This window comes from Copadichromis virginalis, linkage group LG11 (assembly GCF_057382275.1).
Source record: "Copadichromis virginalis isolate Kocher_CV1m ecotype Utaka linkage group LG11, C_Virginalis_male_GT1.1, whole genome shotgun sequence".
In the NCBI taxonomy this organism is placed as follows: Eukaryota; Metazoa; Chordata; class Actinopteri; order Cichliformes; family Cichlidae; genus Copadichromis; species Copadichromis virginalis.
The window spans coordinates 9,652,125-9,678,928 of record NC_140628.1 but is presented as its reverse complement, the minus strand read 5'-3'; the positions used below and the strand labels follow the sequence as shown (position 1 = coordinate 9,678,928).

Genomic DNA, 26,804 nt, shown 5'->3' with positions numbered 1-26,804 from the left:
ACAACACTGCAATCGCAGAGTGTGACAAAAAGTGATACCCCGAAGCAGCAGGTACACCACGCCTCAACATCCTACTTTGTTGTGGTGTTCGTGTTGCATTCAAATGATGTCCCAGGACTTTTGGCCATGTTGCTACAATGACCCCACGCACCTTAGGTGGTACTCCACTGTATTGGAAAAAGAGTCAAGCAGAGTCGAACTGCGTCAAGTTGTGTCGAGCCAATCCAAGTAGGTACGAATTGAAAAGGGCTATTACTTTCGCCACACTGGTTGCTGAATGTGCTAGTTGAGAGTTCACCACAGTCCTTCGTGTCACCATTAAAGCTTGAGGCTAGACTAAATCTCCTCACAAAAACCCCCTCTGAATCAGCTGCAGAAGTTTCTTAAAAGTTTTTTTCCCCAGAAACTCTGAAAAGCTGAGAATCTCTTAGCTGCTCTAATGATATCTAGGCAGCAAAGATTGAATTGCTTGCTTACAAATTCTCCACAACAGGAAGGGCATCTGGCGTAAAAGATTTTTCCAGAAAACATAATCTTTTTAGAATTGGAACATCTCCCTCTGGATAATCTGTGGAGCTCTGAAGTTCCTCAGTGATATCATTAAAATGGCGGTAAACAAACTAACAACGCAATCGTCTTCAATTCTGCTTTCCCAGCCTCAGCACCGGTACGATGTTACAAAACCTGAGAGATGAATAAATGGCTAAAAACAACAACAAAGCATGCCTTGCGTCAGTACTGTGACATCACTTGCCATGGGTATAATGAGCCCCTTAGAATCTCCATTGATCTCCCTGTGGCTACTTGAGCAGTTTTCTAAGTCACTTACTACCTAGACCTCATTTTGATCCCATCTGCAAGAACAAACATCTTGTGGTAGTGACTGCACCCTGGCAGGGGTCATTTGTTACCCTTGCTTACTGAAGCGAGGCCACAGATAAAGTGAGCAATTTCTTAACTGGGTGACGGTTCTAGCCTTCAATAAAATTTATGATTCACCCCAATGACCCCCACAATTTAAACTAACTTAATTTTCTTTACACCACTTTAGCATCTGACTACAATAAGAAAGTGCAAGGAGAAAGTACTATGCAAGCTTTACAGGAGCAGCATATTCCGGTACACAGAGCCCCTATAGACCATGCAAGACACTGTTTACCAAGCTGGCAACTGTGGTGGTCTGTGTGGTGCCATTTTAGCCTAATAATCCTAGTATGTAATCCCATCACCTTTAAAAAAATAAAAAAAATAAAACTATATCCCAAGATTCATTAGTTGCTTTATGTGTTTTTGTCAAAAGCAAGCAAAACGCCTGCAACAGAATCAACATTCATGCGTGTTGCCCTGAGACCTTTAGTGGAAGAACTTCGAAGTGTTTGTTTCCACTGTTTCATATATTACTGCCTTTTTCTTTTTGAGAAGCTATATGCTCAGTGCCATTTGTCTTTTTGTCAAAAGACCGATGAGGATATCATTGTTTCTACCCCACTGTCTAAACTGTCCCCAACCCCCGGGCCACGGACCAGTCGTTTGGTACCGGGCCGCGAGAGATGAGGCTTGGGTGTGAAATTAATGGTTTCAGGGTTTTTATCGTTAACTCAGTTTCCCTGGGTATTTTCACATGTGTTATGAATAAATCTTGCTTTTTTTTGTACCGGTACTGGTTTTATTTTTTTGTATTTATCCGTAACACCTTAAAGGCCGGTCCATGGCACAAAAAAAGTTGTGGTTTAGCCCACATTTACAGTCTTAGTCTGATTGAGCTAAAACAAATATCAGCAAAAGAACAAAGGATGGTTAGCATTATCAACAAATGAATCCTACTTGCTACTAATCTCACAGATCAGCCACTGTGAAGATTTCTTTCTGTAGCAATAATTAGAAATGGTTGTTAACAACCAGTAAAGTTGGCTTTGTAAAGATCTTTTGTGCTGATCATAATTTAGCCCTTCTTTTCCAGTATACCATTACTGAGGTATTGTGCTTACTAGGTCAGTCCAAATGCTGCAAAGCCAATACACCTTCTTGTCTGCTATGCAAGATGTGATAGGCATTTAATGGGTTAACAAGAAGCAACCATTTTGTGTGCAAGACTTGCAACAAAATGGCACCCTCTTCTCTTCTCCTGGCCTATTACACAAACTCCCTTAGGCTGCAAGGGCACACAAGAACGAGTGCCCATGCGGACAAAAACAAGCAGCAGCAACAACAACAACAACAACAACAACAACAACAACAAAAAAAACAAAAAAAAAAAACTACTACAGAGCAGATAAAATGTTCAAATGGCTGAACAGGAGCTCCTGCATCAGTCTGACACTTTGTGACTAGACAGACTGAGCTGCTTTACTACATGACTGAGTAAAGTAGACCTGCCATCGAGGGGAGCAGCAATGAAACGCTCCACTGATAAGGAACTGGTTAGATACATGTTTCTCAAGTGAGATTCAATCCATGTATTCTTGTTAGAAAAATGCTAAAGCTTGACACCTGACCATTTTATTCCCCAATTTCAGGATTTTCACTATAAACTGTTTACTCTCCTGCAGACTTTCTGGGAAGTCTTTAATAATGTCTCTGATTGTGGAAAAAGCACTAAACAGATCTTGTCTGAAAACTTCACACTCATTGCAGCTCTTGCCTGTCAGTGTACTTGTGGCTCCAAGGTCATGGGCCTAAATCCCAAAACTGGATGTAAAATGCCAATTTGGACAAAGAAACCCCACCCCTCATTTCAGTTTCTTTATCCAAGAGTGTTTTAGTGGAGCTGTGGCAGTTAATACACACGAGAAGTACAGGAAGTACCAAGGGAACTGAGGAGGGAGCTTTCAAGCATGATTTTGACTTGCAGTGAATCTTAAACTTCCTGTTTTTGAAAAGTTTGTTTTTGCATTTTAACAAATCCAGTCCTCTCCTCTAGCACCATGCACTTTCACCCCTCTCTAATAACCTACTGGAACAGGAGCAGAAGGAAACAAAATAGAAAGCAAAGCAACTGGATAACATTTTGCAAAAAGTCTCAGCTTTTGTATAATCTTTGATTTTCTGAGAACCCTATAATGACATATCATTGTAATGATGGTAAAGCCTAAGACTCGTACATATTTCAACCCAACATGGCAGCTATTTGTCCCTATCTTTGGTGCACAAAGTGCAGGGAAGAATATAAAAGCCTTTGGCATTCAACTGGAAAACTTTCTCTGTCATGCTATTGCTTGGTGACGACATCGTCTTTGACTGCCCAAGAGACAACTATCATCGTGCAAAACCACACTTAAGCCCTTTTCCATTAGTACCTACTCAGATCAACTCAGCATAGTACCTGCTACTTTTTTTAGTACTTTATTGGCCGGGATTCCAAGCGATCCAAACAGGTACTAAAATATGCTGTTGTCAGACTGCATGCCACCGATTGGCTGTCCAGTAGCGTCACTGGATGAGTCATGAGAGTGTCTCGTCCCGAAAATCAAAACCGCCATTTTTGAAACTCGGCAACGTAGGAAATGGCAACAAAAAACCAACGCCATGTTTCCCTGGGTGTGAAAAGCTACAGACCGAGCAGCGGGTATATCTCAGTTTCGATGTCCACCGTTGTTGTAGCATTTGTGCCGCATATTATTAGCATTGCAGGACCCGCAGACACGTCATTGTGACGACAAGCACGCAATCAAGGTACTACTGGATTGTAATGGAAAACCAGTCGATGCAAGTTGACTTGAGTCTATCTGTAACGAGTCAACCCGAGTAGGTACTTTTCCCACTAGTATCTACTTTGGTCAGCTCTGAATGGCTTGACTCAGTTTTTAGGGTTATCCATTACGTGGTCTTAACAGGTACAAGTTCCTGTTTTAGTACCTACTCGGCCAGGGCCAAGCAATCTGAGGTGATCCCACAATATGCTGTCAACAGACTGTAGGTTAGTCAGTGGCGTCACCCAATCAATCAATCAATCAGTCATGACTAGTGGTGCAACAGATCACGGTTGATCCGAAATCCGAACCGATCCCACTCCACGGTTCGGTACGCACGTGATCCGAAGATTCGAAAAAGAAAAGTATGTGTATGGTGCGCGTGGTCAGTCTGTCAAGCGGTAGTTATGGCCAGTGCTAGTGGTCCAAGTGGCAGAGCAGAGGAGCTTGCGGCATTTAAGCAGGCTTTTGTTGCCCAATCCGACCGGGCTAAAGCTATTACAAAAGCTACTGGGGTGTTTAGCTGCAGATGGGAGGCCGTATTCCGTTGTGCAAAACAGGGGGTTTAAACTGTGATGAACGTGCTTGAGCCACGCTATGATATCTCGTTGCGCGTCCACTTCAGTGTGACAAGATCATTCCAAGCATGTATGAGCAGGAAAAGTTTAAGGGTATGGCTGAACTGTCCCAGGCATCTTCTGTTGCTCTAACTACAAACGGGTGGACCTCCAGGGCAACGGAAAGCCACGTGACCGTGACAGCTCGTTATATCACAGCGGAGTGGTAGATACAAAGCCCTGTACTGCCCTTTAGATTACATTAGATTTGATGAAACTTTATTTATCCCTCGGATGGGTTCCTCCGGGAAATTCAGTTTCCAGTAGCACAGCACTGACAGAAGTTGCAGAATGTGAGCAGAAATATACCATATATAAATACAGAGAATACAAAAGGGATAAATAGAATAAATAGGAATAAGAATACAAGGGAACGGCACATTTCAAGTATTGTGAGTCTATTACACAGCTGGATATTAACAAAAACTAAGGCACTACAGCTTACTTGTTCCCCCCTCCTTTGTTCCCGTTTCCCCTTCCTCTCCCCTCCAGCGAGGAGTTAACAGTTTTATGGCGTGTGGGACGAAGGACTTCTTAAGTCTGCTGGTCCTTGACTTTGGGAGAAGCAACCCGTCACTGAACAGACTCCTCTGGTTGTTTATGGCCATGTGCAGAGGATGCAGAGGATGCCCAGCATGGTCCATAATGTCCATATTACACTTTATCTCCAAAAGTTGATTCTGTTCATCTGGACGTAGTGTTTTGTGGGAGAAACGTTTTGTCACTCATCCAAGTAACTTCTTCAGTCTCAGCTGACTGCAGGTTTCCCCAATCTTATAAACAGTACATTTGCATTATGACTGAAACCAGCCTTTTCAAACCTATTGCACTTTAATTTGTTTTTATATAAGTCCGTGGAATGAGTCTTCAGTTGAATGTTTTTTAATAGGCAAAAAATACTTGAGTAAATGGGGAGTCGAATTTTTGCCTTTTTCTCTATTTTTGCTGATCCAAAAATTTATCCGATCCGTGACTTAAAACCGTGATCCGATCTGAACTGTGAGATTTTTGATCCGTTGCACCACTAGTCATGACAGAAACAAAAAGCCATATATCGAGAAGCAGGTGTACCATTGCCTCAGCATCCTCCGCATACAAATGACATGACAGGACTTTTTGGCTGCATTGCTATATGTACCCCTCGCATATTAGATAGAACTCAATTGTAACCGAAACAGAGTCGAGTCAAGTAGCTACTAGTGGAAAAAGGCCATTATAGTCCGAATCTGTGATCAAGACAAAACAAATGCGGGATTCTGGAAATGTCAATGAAACAACAAAAGGAAAACAGGACGGTGCCACCAATGAATAAATATTACTTACATCTAAACCCACAGAAGAACTGTTGTGAAGCCCATCTTAACAAGGTGCCTTTTTCAGTCTTCCACCACTCGGGTACTGTGCACACTCCCTCAATGCAATTGCAAACCAACACACAAAATAGGACAGAGGCACATATGAATTCCATATCCACATCTACCACCTTCATTCTCCAACTCCTGCAACTGGACTACCCAAAACAATTCTACACTGGTGTGCTTACTAACTACTAGCTGAATTGATTCAAATGCTGATTTGATTTTTAACAAAGCTTAAAGTAAATTCTGTTATAATTTAGTGCAGCAGTAACAAACAAGATCGAATGATCAGCACATTTTAAATGTGTCAAAACATCCAACTGTGGTGAGTTACAAAAAACTCTGACCAATGATAGCTGTCAATAAATTAGACCCAACTTATATAAAACTTCACATGCTTGCAGAGCTTTGTTTTATTTCAACAAAACTCACCAAGGACAAGGATTAAGGCTCAAGCTAACACAAGTGGCAGATAACAAACTGAGGAGTGTTGGGGGGTGTTAGAGGACTCTTGTCTTAAGTAAAAATTTACAACTATATAGCACCCTAGCCATGTCTAGGCTGCTGTGTCACAGTGAAAATTAAACCTTCAAGCACAAGTATGAAACAAAAACAAAACCAGTATGACCAATTAGTGCTCTTTGCACTCATGAACTGTTACAAAACAAAACTAAAACTGAACTTAACAAAACACCGGTTAAAAACAAAGACCTTCTGCTGATAAATTGAGAATGTTCCACCTGCCATGACGGTGTAAAAGATGTAGAACATGTCTGAGGTCAAATTATTAAAGTACACTCCAGAAGAGTAAATCTAAGGATGAGTGTATTTTTGCAATTTTACAGTATGTAAATATTTTATGGAGCAGGATCTCTACACTAGGCAGTCCCCACCAGTTCCTTTGGGGCAAAGGATCTGGTTTGACTTGAGGCAAAATAAGTCCCAACTGGCCTTCAAACTGCCTTGGTGACAAATGGTTAAGTGATATAGGACTCTTGATTTCACAAGATGTTACAAAATAGCTAATAGAACTTCATAAGGTATCATGTCACTTTCCACAACAACCTAAAATACAAATAACAATACTACAACTAATAATAATAATAATAATAATATTAATAGTAGTAAATGCTAGCACCTAAGCAGATTCTCCCTCCCAAATCTTTAAAGTTGCTTCAGGCCAAATAGCTTGGCTTCAGGTGTTTCATTATGGATACTGTTTCAAGAGGTACAATGAATGCACTATGAATCTGGTATTTATTAACTAACATGGTGTTGACCTGTTATCCACAAAAAACAACAACAAAAACAAAAGCTTTTTAGTCAAATAGCAAATTATTTGTGTAGCTCAGTGTCATAAAAACCAAAATGTGATCTTTAAACAAATGCTAAAATACCTTACTCATTAAACAGTTCTGTCACCTTTTGAGCAAATAATACACTATTTTTGATGACAACGAAACTAGCCATGAGAAAGGCAATATGTATATGAATAAAATTAGAGCAGTTTGCAAGAAAACATGTATACGGAACAAGTATGATAAACTGATATTATATGAAATCCAGGTATTTCCAGGTGTTTCCCTTTCACTATTTTTGCTATTAGTCTAAACCTTAAGCTTTCTAGGATGATTAAAAAAATGTTGTTAACGATCACATTCAACTCGTTTTTTGAGGTAAAATTTAAGAGTAAGAGTTGTTGTTTTTTTTAAAGAAAACTTTAAAAGTGCACTTATTTGATTATTATTGTAAAATCTGATACAAACCACAAAGTAACTTCTTTTTTTTTTTAAATGAAATTACTAGCAATATCAATTTTATTGTGCATTTGTTGTTGGAGGGTCACAGAGAACACCAACACTGTGACCACATTAATAACAAACAGAAAGCTGAGCTAATATGAGGCAGAACTATTGTGTTAAATAGTGTAAATAAATAGCAGGTCTGCCCACTATACCTCATTATAACAGTGGGTTAAACCACACACCTGTCTTACCGTTCCAACAGCAACCTGAGCTCTAATGAACCACTGGCAGGTAAAGCAATATATAGATGTGTTTTACCACATGGGTTTATAATGCATATTACTAATGACCCTTTAGATTAACGAGCCCACACTTAAGAGTACAAAAACAGCTCCAGTGTACAGGCTATTTTCTGTTAAATTGGGTTAGACAGATTAGCGCTTTACATCATTTATTGTGTGACCATCTGAAATCGTTGTGCTCCTCTTGCCCTGATGTTAGACACTGATTTTTTTTTAGCGAGCCTGGACGCAAGAGTGCAGACCAAAACAAAGCGCTGTGATGCATTCGGGTCAACAAAACCACGAATAGGGCAGCGGTGCGGCTCTCGACTCCAGCCACGTGTCTGTTAATTTTACATTGACGATAGCCGATGTTCTGACAGTAGCTACCTTAGTGCCTAGCACCGTGCTAGCTAGCATTGGCACCCAACAGCTAATGGCTACGCTGCGGCTGGTCTTTAGCACGACCCCCTTACCAGATCAAAGCTCCGCGCTGGTCTTGCGTGCATCACAGCCACTCTTCCCCTGTGGTTTATCAGCTAGATGTCCCGTCTTGTAATAACCACTCAACAGGCTCCCATTGAAGCATCGGCTTTGTTTGCCAGTGTAAAGAGAAAGCGGCAGTCCTCCTTGTCGATGTCTTCCGTCTTCCTGTGCAATACCGTCAGGATAATCTTTCTATTTTCCTTTCAGTGAGCTAATGGAGGTTGTTCAGTCAAAGACACTAAAGCGTTTTATTTTAAGTCCGGTGCAACACAGCTCGCTTTGTCGACGATAGCAGTGCTAGATCCGCCTCCATTATCTGAATTTGCGCAATTACGGACAGTGTGCCCGAAATTCTGCGCATGTTACACAATATCTGCTAACAACCAATGACAATGTGCGAGGAATCCAATTGAGCCCGCCCCTTCATGTTCTATGGCTCTCAGAGTCTGGCTGGGCGGTAGGAGGATCTCTTCCGGGCGACCACGCTGCGGTTCTCTGCGTGCTGCTGCAGCTGCTGCTCCTGCGCTCCCTACGTGCTGTAACAAACACCCTGTACCTCTTGCGCTGACGGTGACTGCGCCCATTAATGAAGTCCTCAGTGGGGCTTTCCTGCTCCCCTGTGCAGTTTCAGTACTCTGCTGATGTTGCACGAGCATCACCAAACTTATCTGGGCACTCAGACCTATGTGCCTACTTGTCTGCTGTGCAGGATGTGGTTGGTATTTAAAGGGTTAACAAGTCGCATACAACCATTTTGTGTGCAAGACTTGCACACAAAATGGCGCCACCTCTTCTTCTGCTGGTGAGCCAGACAAAAAAGAAAAAAAAACCCTTTGGCTGAGAAGGCACATGAGAACCAGTTCCCATAGGAGGGAAAAAATGTTCAAAAGACTGAACAGGAGCTCGTGGATCAGTCTGATAACAGTGTGACCAGACATTGGGCTATTTTACTGGTGCTCTCATGCTCCTAACATATGAACCTTTTAAGGAATAGGCAGTTAATTGGATAATTAACCATAAGTCATTCGATGAAATTAAATGTGTACTACAAAAGTTTTGCAAATTAATGTTCAACTGTTTCTGACCAGATTTTACACCCCCAAGCAGCAAGAAAAGGCTCCACTGATATGGAATTAGTTAGATCACTGTTTGTCATGTGGGATTCAATCTAGAAATATCAGAAAGTGGAGATCTGACCATTTTAGTCTTTTTCCCTAATGTCAAGGTTTGCCCCATAGATATTTATCTTCTCCTGCATGACTTTCTGGGGATTATGTTATGTAATTTCCTACTATTCTGGAAAACTAAACTGATCCTGTCTGAAATGGTAGAAAAACCATACTTAATAAAAGTCTTCCCAGTCAGTATACCTGTGGCTCTTGGGTCATCGGCTCAAATCCCAAGACTGTCCATAAAAAGCCAATCTGGATAAAGAAACCCCACCACCCACCTCCATTTCTCTGGCCTGGAGGGGTTTTGTGACGCTGTGCTTGTTCATGTGGATGGAAAGTGGTGGGAATACCATGGGAAATGAGGAGAGATACCTCAGTTATATCTGCCGTCTCATATTTCCACATATCTGAGCAAATGCTGTCTAAAATGGGCATGGATTTTAATTTTCAAATATGATTTTGGCTTTCAGTAATTATGTAAACAAGAAAATGGTGATAAAATGTTATTTTAAAAAAATATATATTTTAGTAAATCAAGCACACCCATTAAGAGTTCTGTTCTTTCACCCCACTCTAAAACCCCCAAATCAATCTCTGTTCAGTTCAGCTTAAGATTTCTCAAAGTGAACCTGTAAAAGGACCATAATGCTTGTCCCTAAGGGTCTCTCAGCTGGTCCCTTTCAACAGTGCCCAACTGAGGTGTACATTTGCTGTTTGCTTTGGCTCTCCTTTGCTCTCCCAGAGGCTACTGTGCAGTTCTTCCAAGCAACATGAGTCAGTTATTGTCTAGGCCTTTCTTTATCCCCATCTGCCAGCACACACATTGTGTGGTAGAAGCTCCAGGAGGGCAGAGGCCAATGTTTGTTGTGACTTTACAGAAACACCAACTAGTTTGGGCCAAACTTCCTACTGGATAACCCTGTGTCACCCACTTCCTAAAAATATTTTTTTTCACCACTTTAATGTTTTTCATTTGAAAATTAGCAATTGGTATTGCAACATAATTGGCATGCACTTGCCCAGATGATTTTTCCCCCCACTTTCCTACAACAACAACAACAAAAAAAGTCCAGCCCTTAAATGATAAATACATCATAGATACTTTTTGTGGTATTAAATCCTTGTCATACAGTTTTATTAGTAACTTCCACCCATCGATCCATTTTCTTTACCAGTGGGAGTCTATTTCCCATCTGTCAATGGGTGAAAATCATGTCTGGTCATATCCCTAGAGTGTATATGAAGAAAAGGGACAACCCCCAAGAAGTGAAGCAAAATGGGTACTGAAAGTTTGTGCTGGTGACATCAGTTGCATAAATGCCAACTCTTAAACCCCAAGTCATTTATGTACACTTTGGCGGAAAATCCTAAAAAGTGCAAAACACCTATTGAGGTTTTGCAGACATGTGATCACCAACCACATGGCTTGTCCACTATTTTGACAGTAATGATGCAGTCTAGGATTAAATAAATAAGGACCCAGTCATACAGGCCTAGACTGTATGACAATGGTTAATTAGCTCGACATTCCTCAAAGTCATACAACGCCACTGACTATGTTTCCCGAGTGCACACTCCGTAAGATTGGACACATGTTGGCCTTTCAGCTTAACAATTACTTACTAATAAGTAAAGCTCGGTGTGAGGCACCAGTTTAAAATACATGGTGTGCATTAAGGACAGGGACTGTCAAGAACTTTAGCTAATAGACGTCAGCTCGGTCCATGTATTTCCCTTGATTATTTTTTAAACAGCTTTGACAGTGGTGGAGTAGTTGGCATCGTCCCACAGAAGCAAGGTTTTGGGTCAAATCTCCTGCTCGATTGGAACCGTGCTGTATTAAGTTTGCCACTTGTCCCTGTGCCTGTGTAGTTGCTCCAACTTCCTCTTGCAGTCCAAAGACATGCATATTCGGCTAATTAGTGATTTAAAGTTGGTTGTATAAGAGATTAAGTGAACAGAATAAAGTGCTTTAGAGTATATACCCAAATGTGGTTGCTAGTGTAGAGAACTTTGGTCAGAAAGACCAGAAAAACAAGCAGCTCTTTGAAATGTTGCCTCAAAGCAAGAAGGTATGGGTTTGAATTCACTGCCCAGATGGGGTGTCTGTTTGTGTGTATTCTCTTCTCCGGATTCCTCCCATAGTCCAAAGACATGAATTTTAGGTTTACTGGTGATTCTAAATTGGCCATAGATGTGAATGTGAGAGTGGATGTTGTCTGTCTTTCTATTTCAGCCTTGACTGTCCAGGCCCTACTTCCAGCCCCGTGACACACGATAGGCTTCAACACACAAGTCGTTAAGAAAATGCATGGATGGTAATTCTACTATGTAGTCAGCTATATATGTCAGTCTTTTCCATGTCTCTTGACAGTGGTTATTGAATTTAAAGGAAATATTTGCCAGAAACATAGCAATCTAATAGAAATTTAACCAGCTCCTTCTTAGATGAAGTCTTATCAGTTACAGCAAGCACATAAGAGACAATGGGTTCAGTCGTCTATATGGGCTTAGTTGTGGGTACAGTGATGTACTAGCCAATAGGCATACCCGAACAAATCCAATTGGGCTACCACACTGTTGATCTGATAAGACTGTGAAAAACTGCAGTCTTTAATGTTCTTCTCTGTTTGTCCATTGTTGGTTGGTGTTGAGGGTGCTGACCCTACCCTTGCTGGATATAGTGTTATTAGCCTTCAATGACCACACATTTCACCCTCCCTTCAGACTGGTCCTGAGGGATATGTCCAGGACTGAATTTCTTTCTTCCTACTCCTGTGTGGGTGGAAGGCGAGTGAGAGACTGCATAACATTTGCAGGATTAAAAACTTCCTATTGTATTAAAGTTTGAGAATGGTATAGGAGATAGATATGTTTTACACCCTAGTCGGGCCAATATGTACAGTGAAGGACCATTGCTGCTGTGAACGCAGCATGTGTTTAAAAAGTGACTGACCATACATACTTGATATCAGGACTGTATGGGTTGGATAGGGACGTCAGACAGCAGTGACGCCATCTACACAGCCTGTGCAGATGGTGCAAAAGCCAAAGCCTAAATGGTACATTTCTTGACACTGACCAGCACAATGCTTTCTTGTACTATTGCCTGAGAAGTTAAATGTGGTAAATGCAATAAAAAGCAAACACAAACTGCAACTAACCACTAAGGATAAGTGCTCTTCACTACTGTTACTGTCTATGGAAGAGGAATACATTTAGAATCAGAATATCAATGACATAGTAGCTCATTCATTTTATGATCAAAGTGTTTGCTAGAAGTTACTGGCAGTCCGTAGCATGAAATTGGCCAAGTGGCAGTGAAACTGTAACTTTGATGCAAAGTTAAATTCTTCAATTGTCACTACCACTTGGAAAGTAAATAGTGAGTGTTGACAAATCACTGGAAATTACAGGCAATCTGCTTGTGAACAAAGCATTCACAAGTGTTTTTTTTGGTACAACACCCATTTTGTGACCATTTTCACCTGTTGCCAGCCACTAACCTCCAACAACCAATTGGCAACTGGTTGGGGATGACATCTTTCCCTTGTGACCAGAGCTTTCCACGGGGTCTCTGTCCAATCTCTAGACCTGTGTGACCAAGGCTGCTACTGTACCCGTCTTTTGCTGACACATTTGCCTATGGAGAAGCTCTACAGTTGTTTATATAACTCCACTTTTCTCTGTGGTAGGCTGATGGACCAACAACAGTACAAGCAAGAGTAGCCAAAAGATCGGCTGTATCATAGGTAGGCATGTAGATAGTCTGACTGCCAACACGCTCCCGCCGCTGATCCATAAAACCCCCATTTCCCTATGTGTGCAAGTTTCACTTATTTCTGATCAATACTGTAAGAGTAGAGATTCTAGTGAATTGTGGATAGATTGGCAATGGATGGCTTACCATAGCAATAACAAAGAGTGTGTCACCTCTCATGCAGTTAAAAGATTTGTATAACTTGAAGTTATACCATTTATAAACCCAGCTACAGTACTGCAACCTACAGTGCTCCTGCAAGAATCAACAATTACTAGTTTCCCACTGGTGCATCTGTGATTCATACAGGACCTTTGTCAGACCAGTTGCCCTTCAACTTGAATTGCATTTTGGGGAAGTGGAAAAAAAAACATCACGATGCTCTTAATTTGACATGCAAGTAGTGTGCGAAGATTGAATTCTCAGATAGAAATTTTAGTGTGCCATCGGCTTATCCATGGTATGCACCACCGTTCAGGTGATTTTTGCCAAATGTTCCACCATCAATGGGCCCGGACATTAGAATATAAGTTTGTGACCTGATTGATCATGGGGTACAAACGCAGAGTACACCTTACCTTCCCACCTAAAAACACAAGCAAGCACCTGCTCTAGGCTTGATACATCACCTTAGGGCCCCATTATACCCTAGTGTTGTTGTCGTTGAATAACAGCGCATGGCTCAAGTGACTGTATATCGATTGACAAAAACCATGAGTGTATGATTGTGTCAGTTTTTATCGCCATCAGTGCTGAAGTTCAGAGTTTCCCAGGTCTTACATGAGATTAAGAAGATGAGACTTTACAAAGAAAAATCTGCAGTTTTGTTGTTTCTGATTTCAACAACTTCTACTCCTATACTGGCACTGATGTAGAGGTTTTGTCTGAGTGGCCATACCTATGGTTCAGAATACTAAGTACCTGCGCTCTCAGTAGTGGACTAAATAGTGGCATCAACATTTGCATGCGACATGACCAGTGCAATAACCATAATGGGCCTTTTAAATCTTCAACACTGCACTCCCTCTTGTGTCTATTGTGCTTTTTTAGCTAGTCCTTGCCCCTTCATTTTTAAGTCTTGCACTTGTCTACCTACAGACCGACCAGACTACTGCTGTTGAGGTCCTTCATATCATTCAGCTGCCTCTTACAAAGGTGTTTCTTCTAATGGTCACACTGACTCAGCTCAACGATAATAGCTGGTGGAACTCTGCTCTGGAGGGCCACCTCAACTAGCACTTGGGACAAAGCCAAAAAAGGACTACCAGACTGGAGTACCTCCAACCATGGGACAACATACTTACTGGAGATGTAGCTAAATATATTATACAGAAATCTGTGACCGAGTACTTGGTTAAAATATATATGCAATGTTGTGAACAATGTGATTAACAGCTTTAAATGGTTCTTAAACCATACCAACTGTCCGCACAATGGTTAACTTTAATTATGCTCAGTTTTGGCAGTTTGAGTGTTTTGTTACTTTAAGATTAGTTTGCCTGATTTTTCATGTTCTTCTACTTAAAGTAGCCAGGAACATCCCTAGTTTTAACACTGACCTGCTGTCAACTAATAACTTTTTTGACTATCAAAGATTGCAACCAAAGAAAGACAAGTGTCGATATTTCCTCAACAGAAGTGGTTTCTTATCTTATGTTAATGCAAAAAAAAGAAAAAAAAAAGAAAAACATAACTACAGATTTTTTGAAGAGCAAAACAGGATCTTAAGTTGTTTCTTGGTACAACTTTATTGGCACAATTACCCTACTAAATGACAATGCAATCCTTTCAAAATAAAGAAGTATGCATAAGATTTAAAATATTTAAAAAAGTTACATAGTAAAAGATGAATGCAGCAATTTGACTTACACTGACAGCATAGGTAACCATTAAAAATACAATGGAGAAAACAACATATTTACTTTCAACTGCAACAATAGTTTGAGACAGAAAAATAGAAATAAATATGCATTTTAGCCATACACACGCAAACACTGCATTTGTAACCCATTTTCACAATGATTTTAATAAAGAACGGATTTGGTATGGTCTCCACTTGTGCTTCATTTCCAAGTTTAATCTCTGAAATTCACCAAACATAATTTTCATGGCATGCCAACGAAAAATGTATAAAAGTACTTATATAAAATGACCAGCACAAACAAACTTTACAGTCCATATTTAGAGTTATCCAATTAGATGCATTCTAAAGTCAAAAAGACTCAACTCCCTACAGCTTAATTGTTGGCAGGAATAATGAAAAATGCGTCTGACAGGATAGTTACCCATTGTTTTCTGAACCATGAGAAGTCTGATGCTGAAGGAACGTCTCCAAGCATGAGAATGTCTCAGTACACTCTGTGCACTCATAGACAGCCTCTGAAGAACTTCCTTTATCATTTTGAGTATGGTCCATATAGTCATCCTCTATGTCCTCTGCATTACCCTTTTCCAAGACAACATCCACACTAGTACCAGTGCCATGAGATGTTTGTCCAGCATCGCCCACTTCCTCAGTGCTTGGGTGATTCTGAAGATGAAGCTCAAGGGATGAGGAATTCCTAAATTGAGCTGGACACTGGGGACACTTGTTGGGTTCCTTTTTGTGGTAACGCAAGTGCCGTTGGTACACACATAACAGCCCAAATCTCTTTCCACATTCCTGGCACTTGTAGTTAACTCTACCTGCTTTTCCTGATTGTTTATCATTTTGATTCTGCTCTGGTGAAGCTGCAGCTTCATAGTCAGAAGAGCTCTTGGTGTTTTCATTAGCAGGGCTCATGTTTTTCTCACTATTACTAAGAGAAGTGTATGGAGGACCTTTTGGTGGAGTTGTGTACAAGTGTTTTAAACCTGGCTTCTTATCCAATTCAGCTTTGTGATACATGACTACATGTCTCCTCAAATCGCAGCGCTGAGGAAAATGCCTACCACAAAATACACATGTGTGCATTGTACCTTTATGATATCTCATGTGCCGGGACAAACTACTAGAATGATTAAAGACACGATGACAGTGCTTGCACGGATGGAGCTTTCCATTTGGATTACCCCCTCTTCTACGTCTGGCTTTAGGTTGGACTCTTTGCTTTAAAGGTTTTTGGGACTCTTGATTCATCTGATCAATTTCCTCCTGAGTTTGATGTGTGAGATGATGTTCCTTTAAAGCTGCTAACTTCTGGAAATGATCCCCACATAAACCACATCTATATTTTCTGAAAGAGTAGTCATAGTCATCGCTACAATGCCTAAAGATTTTAGTCTCCCCATTCTGCATCTCAATCGCTGTGCCATTACTATGGCAGTTTTCAAGTTGCGCATTGTGTAGGTCCTTAGAATTTATGTCAATTTCGATTTCAGATGCAAATAAAGCATCAGGCTCTTTCCCCTTGCAATGGTAGAGGGAATGTGTCTGGAAATCTGACATCCAGAAAAAATTCAGTTTGCACTTCTTACAAGGATATGTTTTCTCAAGCTTTTTTTCCTGTTTATTCTCAGATTTACCCAGAGCTGTACCTTTGGAAATAGGGTGATTTTCTTTCTGGTGAGCATTCAGGGCATCTGCTTTCAGGAATCGCTTACCACAAAGACGACAGCAGTGAAACCTCTCATTTAAGTGGTCATGGAGGTGTCTCTTGAGATCCTGCCTATCTTCAAAGATTTTGCAACACAAAGTACATTTGTATCCTCGTTCTGTGTTTCGATATTGCTGGTGACGATGTAAACTCTGCAAGCTATTAAATGATCTATTACATATTTCACAGCGGTAATGTCCCTGGCGAGACTTGTCCGAGTTCACATCAGACGGCCTTGGCCTGAATACCTCTTTGTGAGGAGCAGGCTGCGATTTTACGTTTGGAGATACTGGCCTTACAGAGGATGGGAAATGTGAATGTGATGGCAAAACTCCAGGAGATACTGGCTTCAAAGGAGAATGTGACTGTGTCAAACCATTCACAACTGTCAGTGTACCATTTTCTTGTAGCACATATTCTCGGGGGACTTCAAATCCATTGGATGAGCCATCAAAGGAAAATGACTCCAAAGGTCCATGAACTGCCATATGTGCCAATACATTAGCGTACTGACTGAATCCATCACCGCACTCAGTGCAGATGAAGTTAATTTCTGCGGCTGAATTGCCTGAAGACGCACTGTTCCCAGACTTCTGCTTTTCCATTATGAAATGATTTTGTCCATGTACAGATGGCATCATTTTTTAACCGGTATGTACAAGTAAAACTATCCAGGCACCAAGAAAATTGGTCTCCATGTGGCCATCAGTGGGTTTGCTCAAAACCCTGGTATTCGAAAAAGATGTGTTTCACAAGATGCATGTTGACTGCTCTGCTTTTCCATGCTGGATTAGGACCTGGAGGGATGAAAGAAAAGTATTACGAAACAACTGACTCCGAAGTTTGTTTAAAATTCAAACTGTATGACAAGTAGTGCAAGTCAGCATTCATTTCCCATGATCTACACTAGGCAAAAACGATGATCAATAGAGGTTTAATATGCCTAAAACCTATTATAATTTCTGTATCCATAGATCCGGTAAGGTCCAAATGACGTAAGTTGTGTCAGACAGTGTGTCAGCATCCATGTGTGTGACAGTTTTTTTGGTCAAACACGTGAACTCTACCACTGAGACTTGCATTATAATGCACCAACTATGCATGCGTCTTTCAGGTAGACTTCAAAGACATGTAACAGGAATGACCAATCATCTGGGGCATCTGCAGTTCAGAGCACAATTACCAATTAACTGTGCATTAACTGTGAAAATGTTTCAGAGCTCGGCTATAGTCAATCAGTCTATCGGATAAAGCTGTCTGAATAAGTCCCCAGTGACACAGGCCTAGTGGCTGGTCTGTGACCATCTCGCAACCACCTATCCTGACAGAACAATGTGTATTCTCCAACAAGTTGTTAGTGGTTGCTGGTGATTGCATGTGTGAAATTGGTCACAAAAAGGGGTACAGTGCTGAAAACCTTATGTGATCATTTTTGTCTGCATATAAGACACAAACTCCTCTGCAAACTAATTCAAAGTGCTTCCACAAGCAGTGATACTGAGTGTGACCGCCTCGGCTTGTCTTCATAGAAGTTATACCCTTTTGCTGCAAATGCATTTCATAAAGGGGGAACTTTTAGTTTTTAAGGCAAACATTTTCGTTTTTTTGGTTCGCTTTTCACTTTTTTAAGTTTTACTACATTTTGGAGAATTAATGGTGAGACAAGTCAGTTTCTTCCATGCAAACTATGGGCACCCGTGACTTTTAGGTGCAGCCCCCTCTTTTCAACTGATTAAACCTAGCACCAACCAGCAGGGAATAGACATCCCACACTCCCAGCGACTGGAGGGGGTCAGTAGAGGAAAGGTCTGCTATGGGTGGTGCTGCAGTATTCACAGACACAAGAAAGAAAGTCTGGTAAGGACCATCCATCTTCTTTCGCTTATCTGGGCCAGGGCCGCGGGGGCAGCAGCCTAAGCAGAGAAGCCCAGACCTCCCTCTCCCCAGCCACCTCCTCCAGCTTGTCCAGGGGAATACCAAGGTATTCCCAAACCACCTGAGAGATATAATCTCTCCAGTGTGTCCTGGGTCTTCCCCGGGGCCTCGTCCCGGTGGGACATGCCCAGAACACCTTGCCCAGGAGACACCCTTGTCAGATGCCCAAACCAACTCAACTGGCTCCTATAGCCTTAGCCTGTCGCTTATAGCCTGTCACTGAGTTTCTCCATCTGCCCTTTTAGAATTCCAAGTTCCAGCCCTCATCTTGTTGAATAACAGTATCTTACATGATGATCAAGTAGACATCATTTCATCAATCTAGACCCATCTTGACACCAGTGCAGACCTTACTCGGCAGACTGGACATTGCCCTTGATGCAGCAGAGGCACTTTAAATTAAATGCCTTTGTCATTACCAAATTAAAATTAACAGAAGCTACTAATTCAATATTTAGTGTAACACCTGGATTCATGTTACCCAACAACAAAATGGGAATAACTAAGGACAAGTACACCAAGTGGCTGATACTGTTAAGTATCTGAATAAAGAGAAAATGTTCCCAGAAGTAGCTCACATCATTGGAGTTTCATAATGTCCTGACGGTCATACTGGGCTGCAAATGCTCCAATTAAAAAACAGCATCTAAAAACACAACTGCCCAGTCCCTTATGATGTTCACTTTTATTTATTTAGTTTCCGTTTTCTCAAAGTGACCACTTAGGTAACTTTGCTCAAGCATCACAACAGCTAGCACGAAGTTTCACACGTAAAAATGAACTTCTTTATATGTATTAGGGCTGCCACGATTAGTCGACTAGTCACGATTACGTCGACTATCAAAATCGTCGACGACTGATTTAATAGTCGACGCGTCGTTTGAAGCTTTGTAAGATCCAAAAGACGCAGAAATAAGTAGCAGGATTTAAGAGTGTAATAACGGACTGAAACAGAAGATGGCAGCACTGCATGTACAAGGATGCCAGCTGCCGTTAAACCCCGAAGAAGAAGAAGCTGTGTCCCAGAATTCATAGCGCAGCCCAGCTCAGTTTCCAACAATGGCGGCAGCTAGTTAGTTTTAATATTACTCTTATTATTCTTTCTGGGTCACAAAATAAACGTTTAACATATTTTCAGGCGAGAATGTAGCTGTGTAAACCTCAAATATCTGCTCAGTTTATCAAGACACCACATATTTTCAAAAGCGCTCCGACGTTTTCGGAGACGTCTGTTACCCACTAGCTCGATAGCTAGCCGGGGGCTAGGCTAACTAGAGCCGTGAGAGCACCGGACTCCCGGCAAATAGTTTTCAAACCCACCGCCGTCTTTCGCTCCTCAGGTTAAACGTGATATATAAGTCACTTAGATAACTTAAAAATGTTGTTTTGCCTTTTTTTTTTTTTTAGTATTTTATTTGTTCCTGAGTAAATCAGTTTGGCTGAGATTAAAGTTATAGTTTTTACACAGCTGAATAAACGTCAAGCAGACAGCTGATTATCAGAAGTGTGAGATGCTGTTATAGTTTAGATAGCAAGGAGTTTATTAAACTTCACCGAAACAATCTGCAAATTTCATTAAAATTTAATAAACTATCATCCTGTCTTTATTTTTAGTTAGCACAGACCTTAAACACTTAAAGCTGTAAGCTAATGATAGTTATATAAGAGCAGATGCTGCTGGTGCAATAAGCTGTACGTTTTACGTCCAATGGATGATGATCTGATTAGTCGACTAATCGCCAAAATAATCGGTGACTAGTCGACTATCAAAATAATCGTTTGTGGCAGCCCTAATATGTATAACAAAATTCAACCCTATCTATAGCTACTTCCTACTGTTTAATTTTTACTTTCACAAGTAAAAAACAACTTTTTTTTTTTAACTTTAAAAGATCCATGCTCTCAGGATGGTAAAAAAACCTCTGGTTTTTGGCTCATTATTTTACTCGAGCCGGTTACTGGTAAATCAGAACAGTTCCCTTTCTGGACCAGCAAACACTGTACTTAACACAGTCTGGAACTAGAGCAGGGCGATATGGCCAAAAATATTTATCACGATATATATTTGAAAATTTGCGATAACAATATAACTGACGATATAATTGATGCGAGACAAAATACAACTCCACAACATTACTAGCGCAAAAAGACAACCTATCATTTATTTTCACTTAAACAAGAAGCTGGTTTTTATGTACATTAAAGCTTTATAAAAATGTAACAGTGCAAATGCAAATTCCTTGCTGAAAGTTTAACCAAAAGGCATTTCCAGTAGAAATGGGCTGACATATCCTGAGCATAACCATGTATAATATCCACTGAAGTTAAAAAGAGGTGCTTTGCAACATTAAACTGCAGTGTGCAGTACGTATTTTTCGGACCATAAGGTGCACGGGATTATAAGGCACATTAAGCGAAACAAAGCAGTCAGATAAATCAAACTTTATTAAACTCATTCTTCTTGCTTCCTCCACTTCTGTACCATTGATTCATTAATGTTGAATTCTCTGGCAGCTGCTCTATTCCCATGTTGTTGCAGTATATTAATGACTAACCTCGTATTGTGGATGGATTATCTCAGTTGTTCTCCTGACTGAAGTTTGGTCCGTTTACAGCATCCTGCCATGCGATTGCATTTGTCTCTAACCATGAAGAACCTTCATGTTAACTTTTATAAGTGGAAAAGTGTTAGTGTTCATCCTCCAGCTTCACTGTTTATGTTATGCTAACATAGCTGTGTCGCTAGCGATCACGTAGCACATAATTATATACCAGCTAGCCCAACTTCAGTAACCCTACAAACGTCACTGCTGTTTAGTTTCCTGTCTTCATTTATGTTGGAAGTGATAGCAGAGCTGTACGTTTGATTTTTTTTCAGAAATCTCTCAGTCAGAACATGCAATATCATGCTTAGGTAACTAGCGAAACTAGCGAGCTAACTTCCGCTAGCTTCCTGCTAGCTTCTAACTCCGTTAAATGTAATACATTTTGTTTTCATGGATGCCTGGAAGTTAAACTTCATAGTTACACCTGGTAAAGCAGCAATGCTGATCGTTTTATTAAAGATGAAAGAATTTAGACAGTTTTTAACTCTTAGTGATGCTGCAGTGTTCGTTTGACCTGAAGTATACGGAGTTTAGGACCCAGATTACTCCCAGATTTAAGGGCATCTTAGTCCGACGGCCGCTTGCATGTTCTGCAAAAAAATGTGCTTTGTCGTGTATCTGACGGACAAACACCAAACCAGTTCCACATCACTGAAGTTGCACCATTTTTACAAACCAATTCTGGTTCATCTGTTTCACTCAACAATCGGCCATGTGCGTATGAAAACAAAGGCACTGCGCATGCGCGTTTTACTCATATTCTATCGCGATATTTCATTTTCCTATCGTAGCCTAACATTATACCGGTATTACCGTGAACGGTATAATATGGCCCAGCCCTATATGGAACCACCCAAGACTACATTACAGTGACAGTCACCCCACTTGCGTGCACTTTACAGTGTCTGTGTCAACATTTCACACACACACTCTTGCACCAGAGAAAGACTGTAGCTTACCACCGACAATAAAAGCCCCACTGAATCTAGGTCACACTCAGGGAGGAGAACTTGGAAGCAGTCTAAGTGGGAAGGCTCAGCTGGTAACAAGAGGCAATGGAAAAATGAACATGACGATATTCCAGAAATTAAGTAAAGAGCACCTTTTTATGCATGTTCACCCTGTATATAATTAACAATTACATTCTTTAGCAGTAAACAGATATGCTCACCCTTTTCCCAAAGTATTGGCATCTTCAACAGATGCTTATGGATTACATTATGAACACAAAAATGGACATGCACACTTCATTAAAATATATAACCACTGTGCTCAATACGTTTGCACCATTAGATAATGATCTCAGGGAACAATTGCCAATGAAGGTGATTTTGTACTTGATTCCCAATTAAGGCATTATGTTAATATTAGCATTATGTTCTTCATTGCAATTTTATTTACTTGGTGTATTTTCTTATCTAATCTTTGCATACAACTGACACTAAAAGACATAAGAGTCTGCATCCCTGCTTTCTTTGAAATAAATGGGCGATTGTGGATCAGCTTAATTGGTTCATCATTATCAAATGGGAAAAAATATATAAATAAAAGCTGGGCATTTTCTGTCTGTTAATTTGATTAGAAATGAATTTCATAATTGTAAGAATCTCCTCTCATCAAGTGTATTTGTTGGTGTAAGACTGTGTGGGAGAGCAAAGTGAAAGGGTAAAGAGACAGGTGAGCCATTTTATTAAAAAATTGTTTTAAAAAATATACATTAGTAGAATCAGGATAATGTTAAGCTCTAATACAGTCTTAGATGTTCATTTAATAGCTACCCACTAATGGATATTAATTATGAAACCTAAATCATTCATTTGTGTATAAAAACAAAACCTCACTCAAACAAGCTCAATTACACCACGGGCTGTGGACTGAGGGTAAATAATACTACTTTAATTGGTGAGCATTAATCCCATTCTCTACTTTGCTGGGAATGGCATTCATTATTGGCAATCACACAGTAGGAAGACTGGACCACGGATCAGATCACCCACCCCTTGTGCCCAGGTTTTAAATGGCAGGGAAATCTCTCTATATTGTTGGCTTTCATTTGACATTTGCTTATCTTTTGCACACCTAAAGCACAAAAAGGGTATTTTATTTACTCAATTTCTCCACTATGTCTAGAATCAGAAACAATCAAACAGCTTTCATGAAAACCTACTTCCCTTACAAGCACACTTGATTGTCACCACCAGTAAAATTATAATCAATAAACATCTTCAACAAAGGACAATGCTGACAAAAACAAAGCACCCCGAGTGAGCTGGTTAGACAAGTAACCTCAGATGACAGTGCAGCCTCTATTATCAAAAGCAGTACACCACAATCTTGGCACCAAGGTCTTTGTCAAAGTTTCATGTGTATTTTCCAGTGGTTCAAAGTAATGTAGTGCTACCCAGTTTAGGAAGTCTTTTACCTTGTTTTTATCAGCTATCAGGTGGATAACATGTACCTAGATTTAGAGCTGGGCGATATATCGAGTTTTTAAAAAATATCGATATATTTTTATACGAGATATAAGATGTGACCATATCCTTTATATCGATATAGTCTATGTTACGTTATAATTATACTTGCGGAGCCGCAAGTTTGCCTTTCTTTCGTCCACTTTCGTCTTTACGCAACATTACTCGGCCTCGCCTCTCCTTCACTGAACACAACTCCCCCTCCTCCCCCATCGCTTCACCTGCAGGAAGCGACAAGATGGACACGGCAAATCTCCGTTAACGAGTTACTGCGCATCGCCCCGTGCGTGGGGCTGGACGGCGTCAACGTGTTAGCTAGCTAACCACGCTAACGAGCTAACCACGCTAACGCCATGCAGCCCAGAGGTGCTGCACGGACTAAAATCCTTTCATTTTCTCAAAAGTTGACAGCGCGCCTTATGTATGAATTCTGGTTGTGCTTGATGGTCGCGCACTGATTTTATGTGGAACACGGCGCTCAGCAATCTGTCAAAAAATGTTTTAGTACGACTTTGGTAAGCTACGGAGCTGCACCGCTTGATGGATTGTCGGAGCATTACGGCTGAGCCTCGCGGAGTGATACGTACTGTGCTTCAACGTAATATTACCTTACTGTGTATAAGGACCATAAATGGCACCTGTTAAGAGACGTGGTTGCGAAGCGGATTACAAACTCCAGGCTGTCAGTCACGCAGTACAAGTTGGGAACAGAGCAGCTGTGAAATCTGTCTTTGTTATAGTGCTCGTCTTTTAGTTTACATTTTGACTGCACATTTGTGAGCTTTTTGTTATGCACAAAAACAACATTGTTTTCTTTTATTTATGGAGCATTATTATTTAATAAATGCTCATAATTTATTTTTGAGGAAATTTTATGTACATCTGCTCTATGTTAATAAAAGTGCCTGTGTGACATCTGGGACACAGCTTTGACTAAGAACTCTCTTTTTGTTCTTACTTTATGGCTTTAAAAAAAGATATATCGAGATATATATCTTATATCGCCATCCAGCTAAAAAATATCGAGATATGAATTTTGGGTCATATCGCCCAGCCCTACCTAGATTGGTTACATACAACAACAGTCCTACGAATGCAATTCTTTCTATATTTAATGTAAATTTTACACCGTTACATCTGTCCAGGTAGGAAGCATCAACCATTGCGAGTCAGTTTCACCTGCTTTGAAGCAAATGAAAGTGACTTCTTTCAAGTCTGTTACATGTACACACTGCTCAACTGCAAAACCATTGTTATTGCAGATTATCTTGTTGCTGCCTATCCAGTGCATCCATTTTCACTTTCATTTACACCAAAGAAGATAAAAGAGATTCACAATATTTTATGCTTCCTAACTGAACTGACTGATAGTTCTGAAGTGAAACTGACTTTGTGTTATATAGCAATGACTGAGCAGCATATATACAGATATTAAATTGCTTTCACTTCAGAAACATGCGGTTGAGGCATGGAAAGACAGAGAGCAGCAAGTGATTTAACCTACTATAATTATCTAACATAGCTATAAGATGAACAGTGGATTGTGAAACATGTTCCTACAGATATAAAAACAAACACACAAAAATTAAATTCAAACAAATCATAATATGTAAACAATGCTGTTAAGCTGTGTTTGTGCTACAAAGTAAGAGAACTAACCTATTTAACAGGCTGAAAACACTCAGGATGCAGATATATGAATGCAAGAATGCCAGGAAAAACAAAACAATGGTTGTTACTGGAAACAACAGCTCAGATATGCATAGAAATCATTTCCACTGAAATCAGCAATGCAGTTGTAATCCTTTCAGCTAAAGCTACATGTCTAATAAATACAGTGATTAACAAAGGCTTTAGGAAAAAAGACATTATCTCCTCAAGCAATTATTTTTTTCCTTTAAAACACTAAAGTTTCTGCATAGTCTGCCTTGAATTCTTCTCAGATGATTTCATTCCATGATAGCATATTTATTTATTCATTTTTAGTTTTCCTACTTTGCTTCTGAAAGATGCATTCAGGTCAGATGAATTAGTGCCTGATAGTCTGCAATGATATTTTGAGAAAAAGGAATGGAGCACAGTGTAATAGTAGCATTTAGGTGAAAGCCGAGAATCAGTTTCATTTTCACGTGAAAACTTGCGCAGTAAGGGCAATATTGCACAACGTGGATGTGAAAGCACTGTTATCTACCTGACAATCAAAAATATTTATATCCACTTAAAAAAAAGGAACAATCGTGCTAAATATTAATCAAAACAGTCATGATTATCATTTTGGCCACACAGCCCTAGAAGCAATATAATTAACACTGCAAAAAAACAACAACAACAAAACATACATTTTGCAGATTATGAAAGAAATACACCGTGCAAATCTATTTTGTTCCTCTTGTTTTCCCCCATTACAAGTAACAAGCTTCGGAAAATATCATCCATCGCCATTAAACACAAAGAGATTTGTTTACGGTTTAGCTTAAGAGTACCGGTTTACAAAGAAGCTGTATGCCGCCGATTGTCGTCTCGTTAGCATACTTTGTGAAAGCCATACTAAAATAAAATAACATTATGCGCTGACAAAGGCTGAGCGAAAAAAAACAACGTTAAAAACAAGCGTGGAGGAAAGCCACACACATGTTTTACCTTCATCTAAAGCGGAGGATTACCATTGTAGCCACACAGCTAACGCTAGGAGGTACTGCTGCTAGCCGCTTCATAGTAGTGGTATAAACGCACTGCAGTTCGATATATATATATCCATAAAGGAATCTTAGTGTTCAAACTGTCACTCGAGCAGTGAACTTTGACATGACTTACCATTAAATCACAGAATGCAACAAATCACACCTGCATGGTCCTGCTTCAGACCACTGTCGGGCTACTGAGTGCTGCAGGCCGAGGTGTCTCCTCCTGCGATTACTTCTTCGCATTACTGCGCTGGAAGTCAGCTTACCGGAGCATTACCGCCACCTGCTGATCTGGAGTCTGGACGAAAGAGCAAGCATTTCTGTTTTGTTTTATTTGTTTATTTTTTGTAATGAGCTGCTTCTCAAGAGGGACGCTGTTCAGAGGATCTAAGGATTTGGAAGTGAGGTAACAGTAAAACCCAGGA

The 26,804-nt window shown here is 40.3% G+C and overlaps 2 protein-coding genes across 3 annotated transcripts in view; both read right to left on the bottom strand.

The window, feature by feature from the left end:
• Positions 1 to 8,573, bottom strand: part of znf1035 (zinc finger protein 1035) — a 29,830-nt gene extending 21,257 nt beyond the window's left edge. For both annotated transcript variants that reach the window (XM_085473041.1, XM_085473040.1), the window contains exon 1: positions 8,167 to 8,573. The gene's annotated coding sequence lies outside the window, so the exon portion shown is untranslated. The remainder of the gene's footprint in view (positions 1 to 8,166) is intronic.
• A 6,264-nt stretch (positions 8,574 to 14,837) lies between these two features.
• Positions 14,838 to 26,766, bottom strand: LOC146698065 (uncharacterized). Its single transcript, XM_085473039.1, has 2 exons — positions 26,510 to 26,766; positions 14,838 to 17,480 (listed from the first exon to the last, which is right to left on the bottom strand). Exon 2 carries the CDS (start codon positions 17,322 to 17,324, stop codon positions 15,390 to 15,392), a length of 1,935 nt encoding a protein of 644 aa, XP_085329165.1. The 5' UTR covers positions 17,325 to 17,480; positions 26,510 to 26,766; the 3' UTR covers positions 14,838 to 15,389.
• Positions 26,767 to 26,804: the final 38 nt, after the last annotated feature.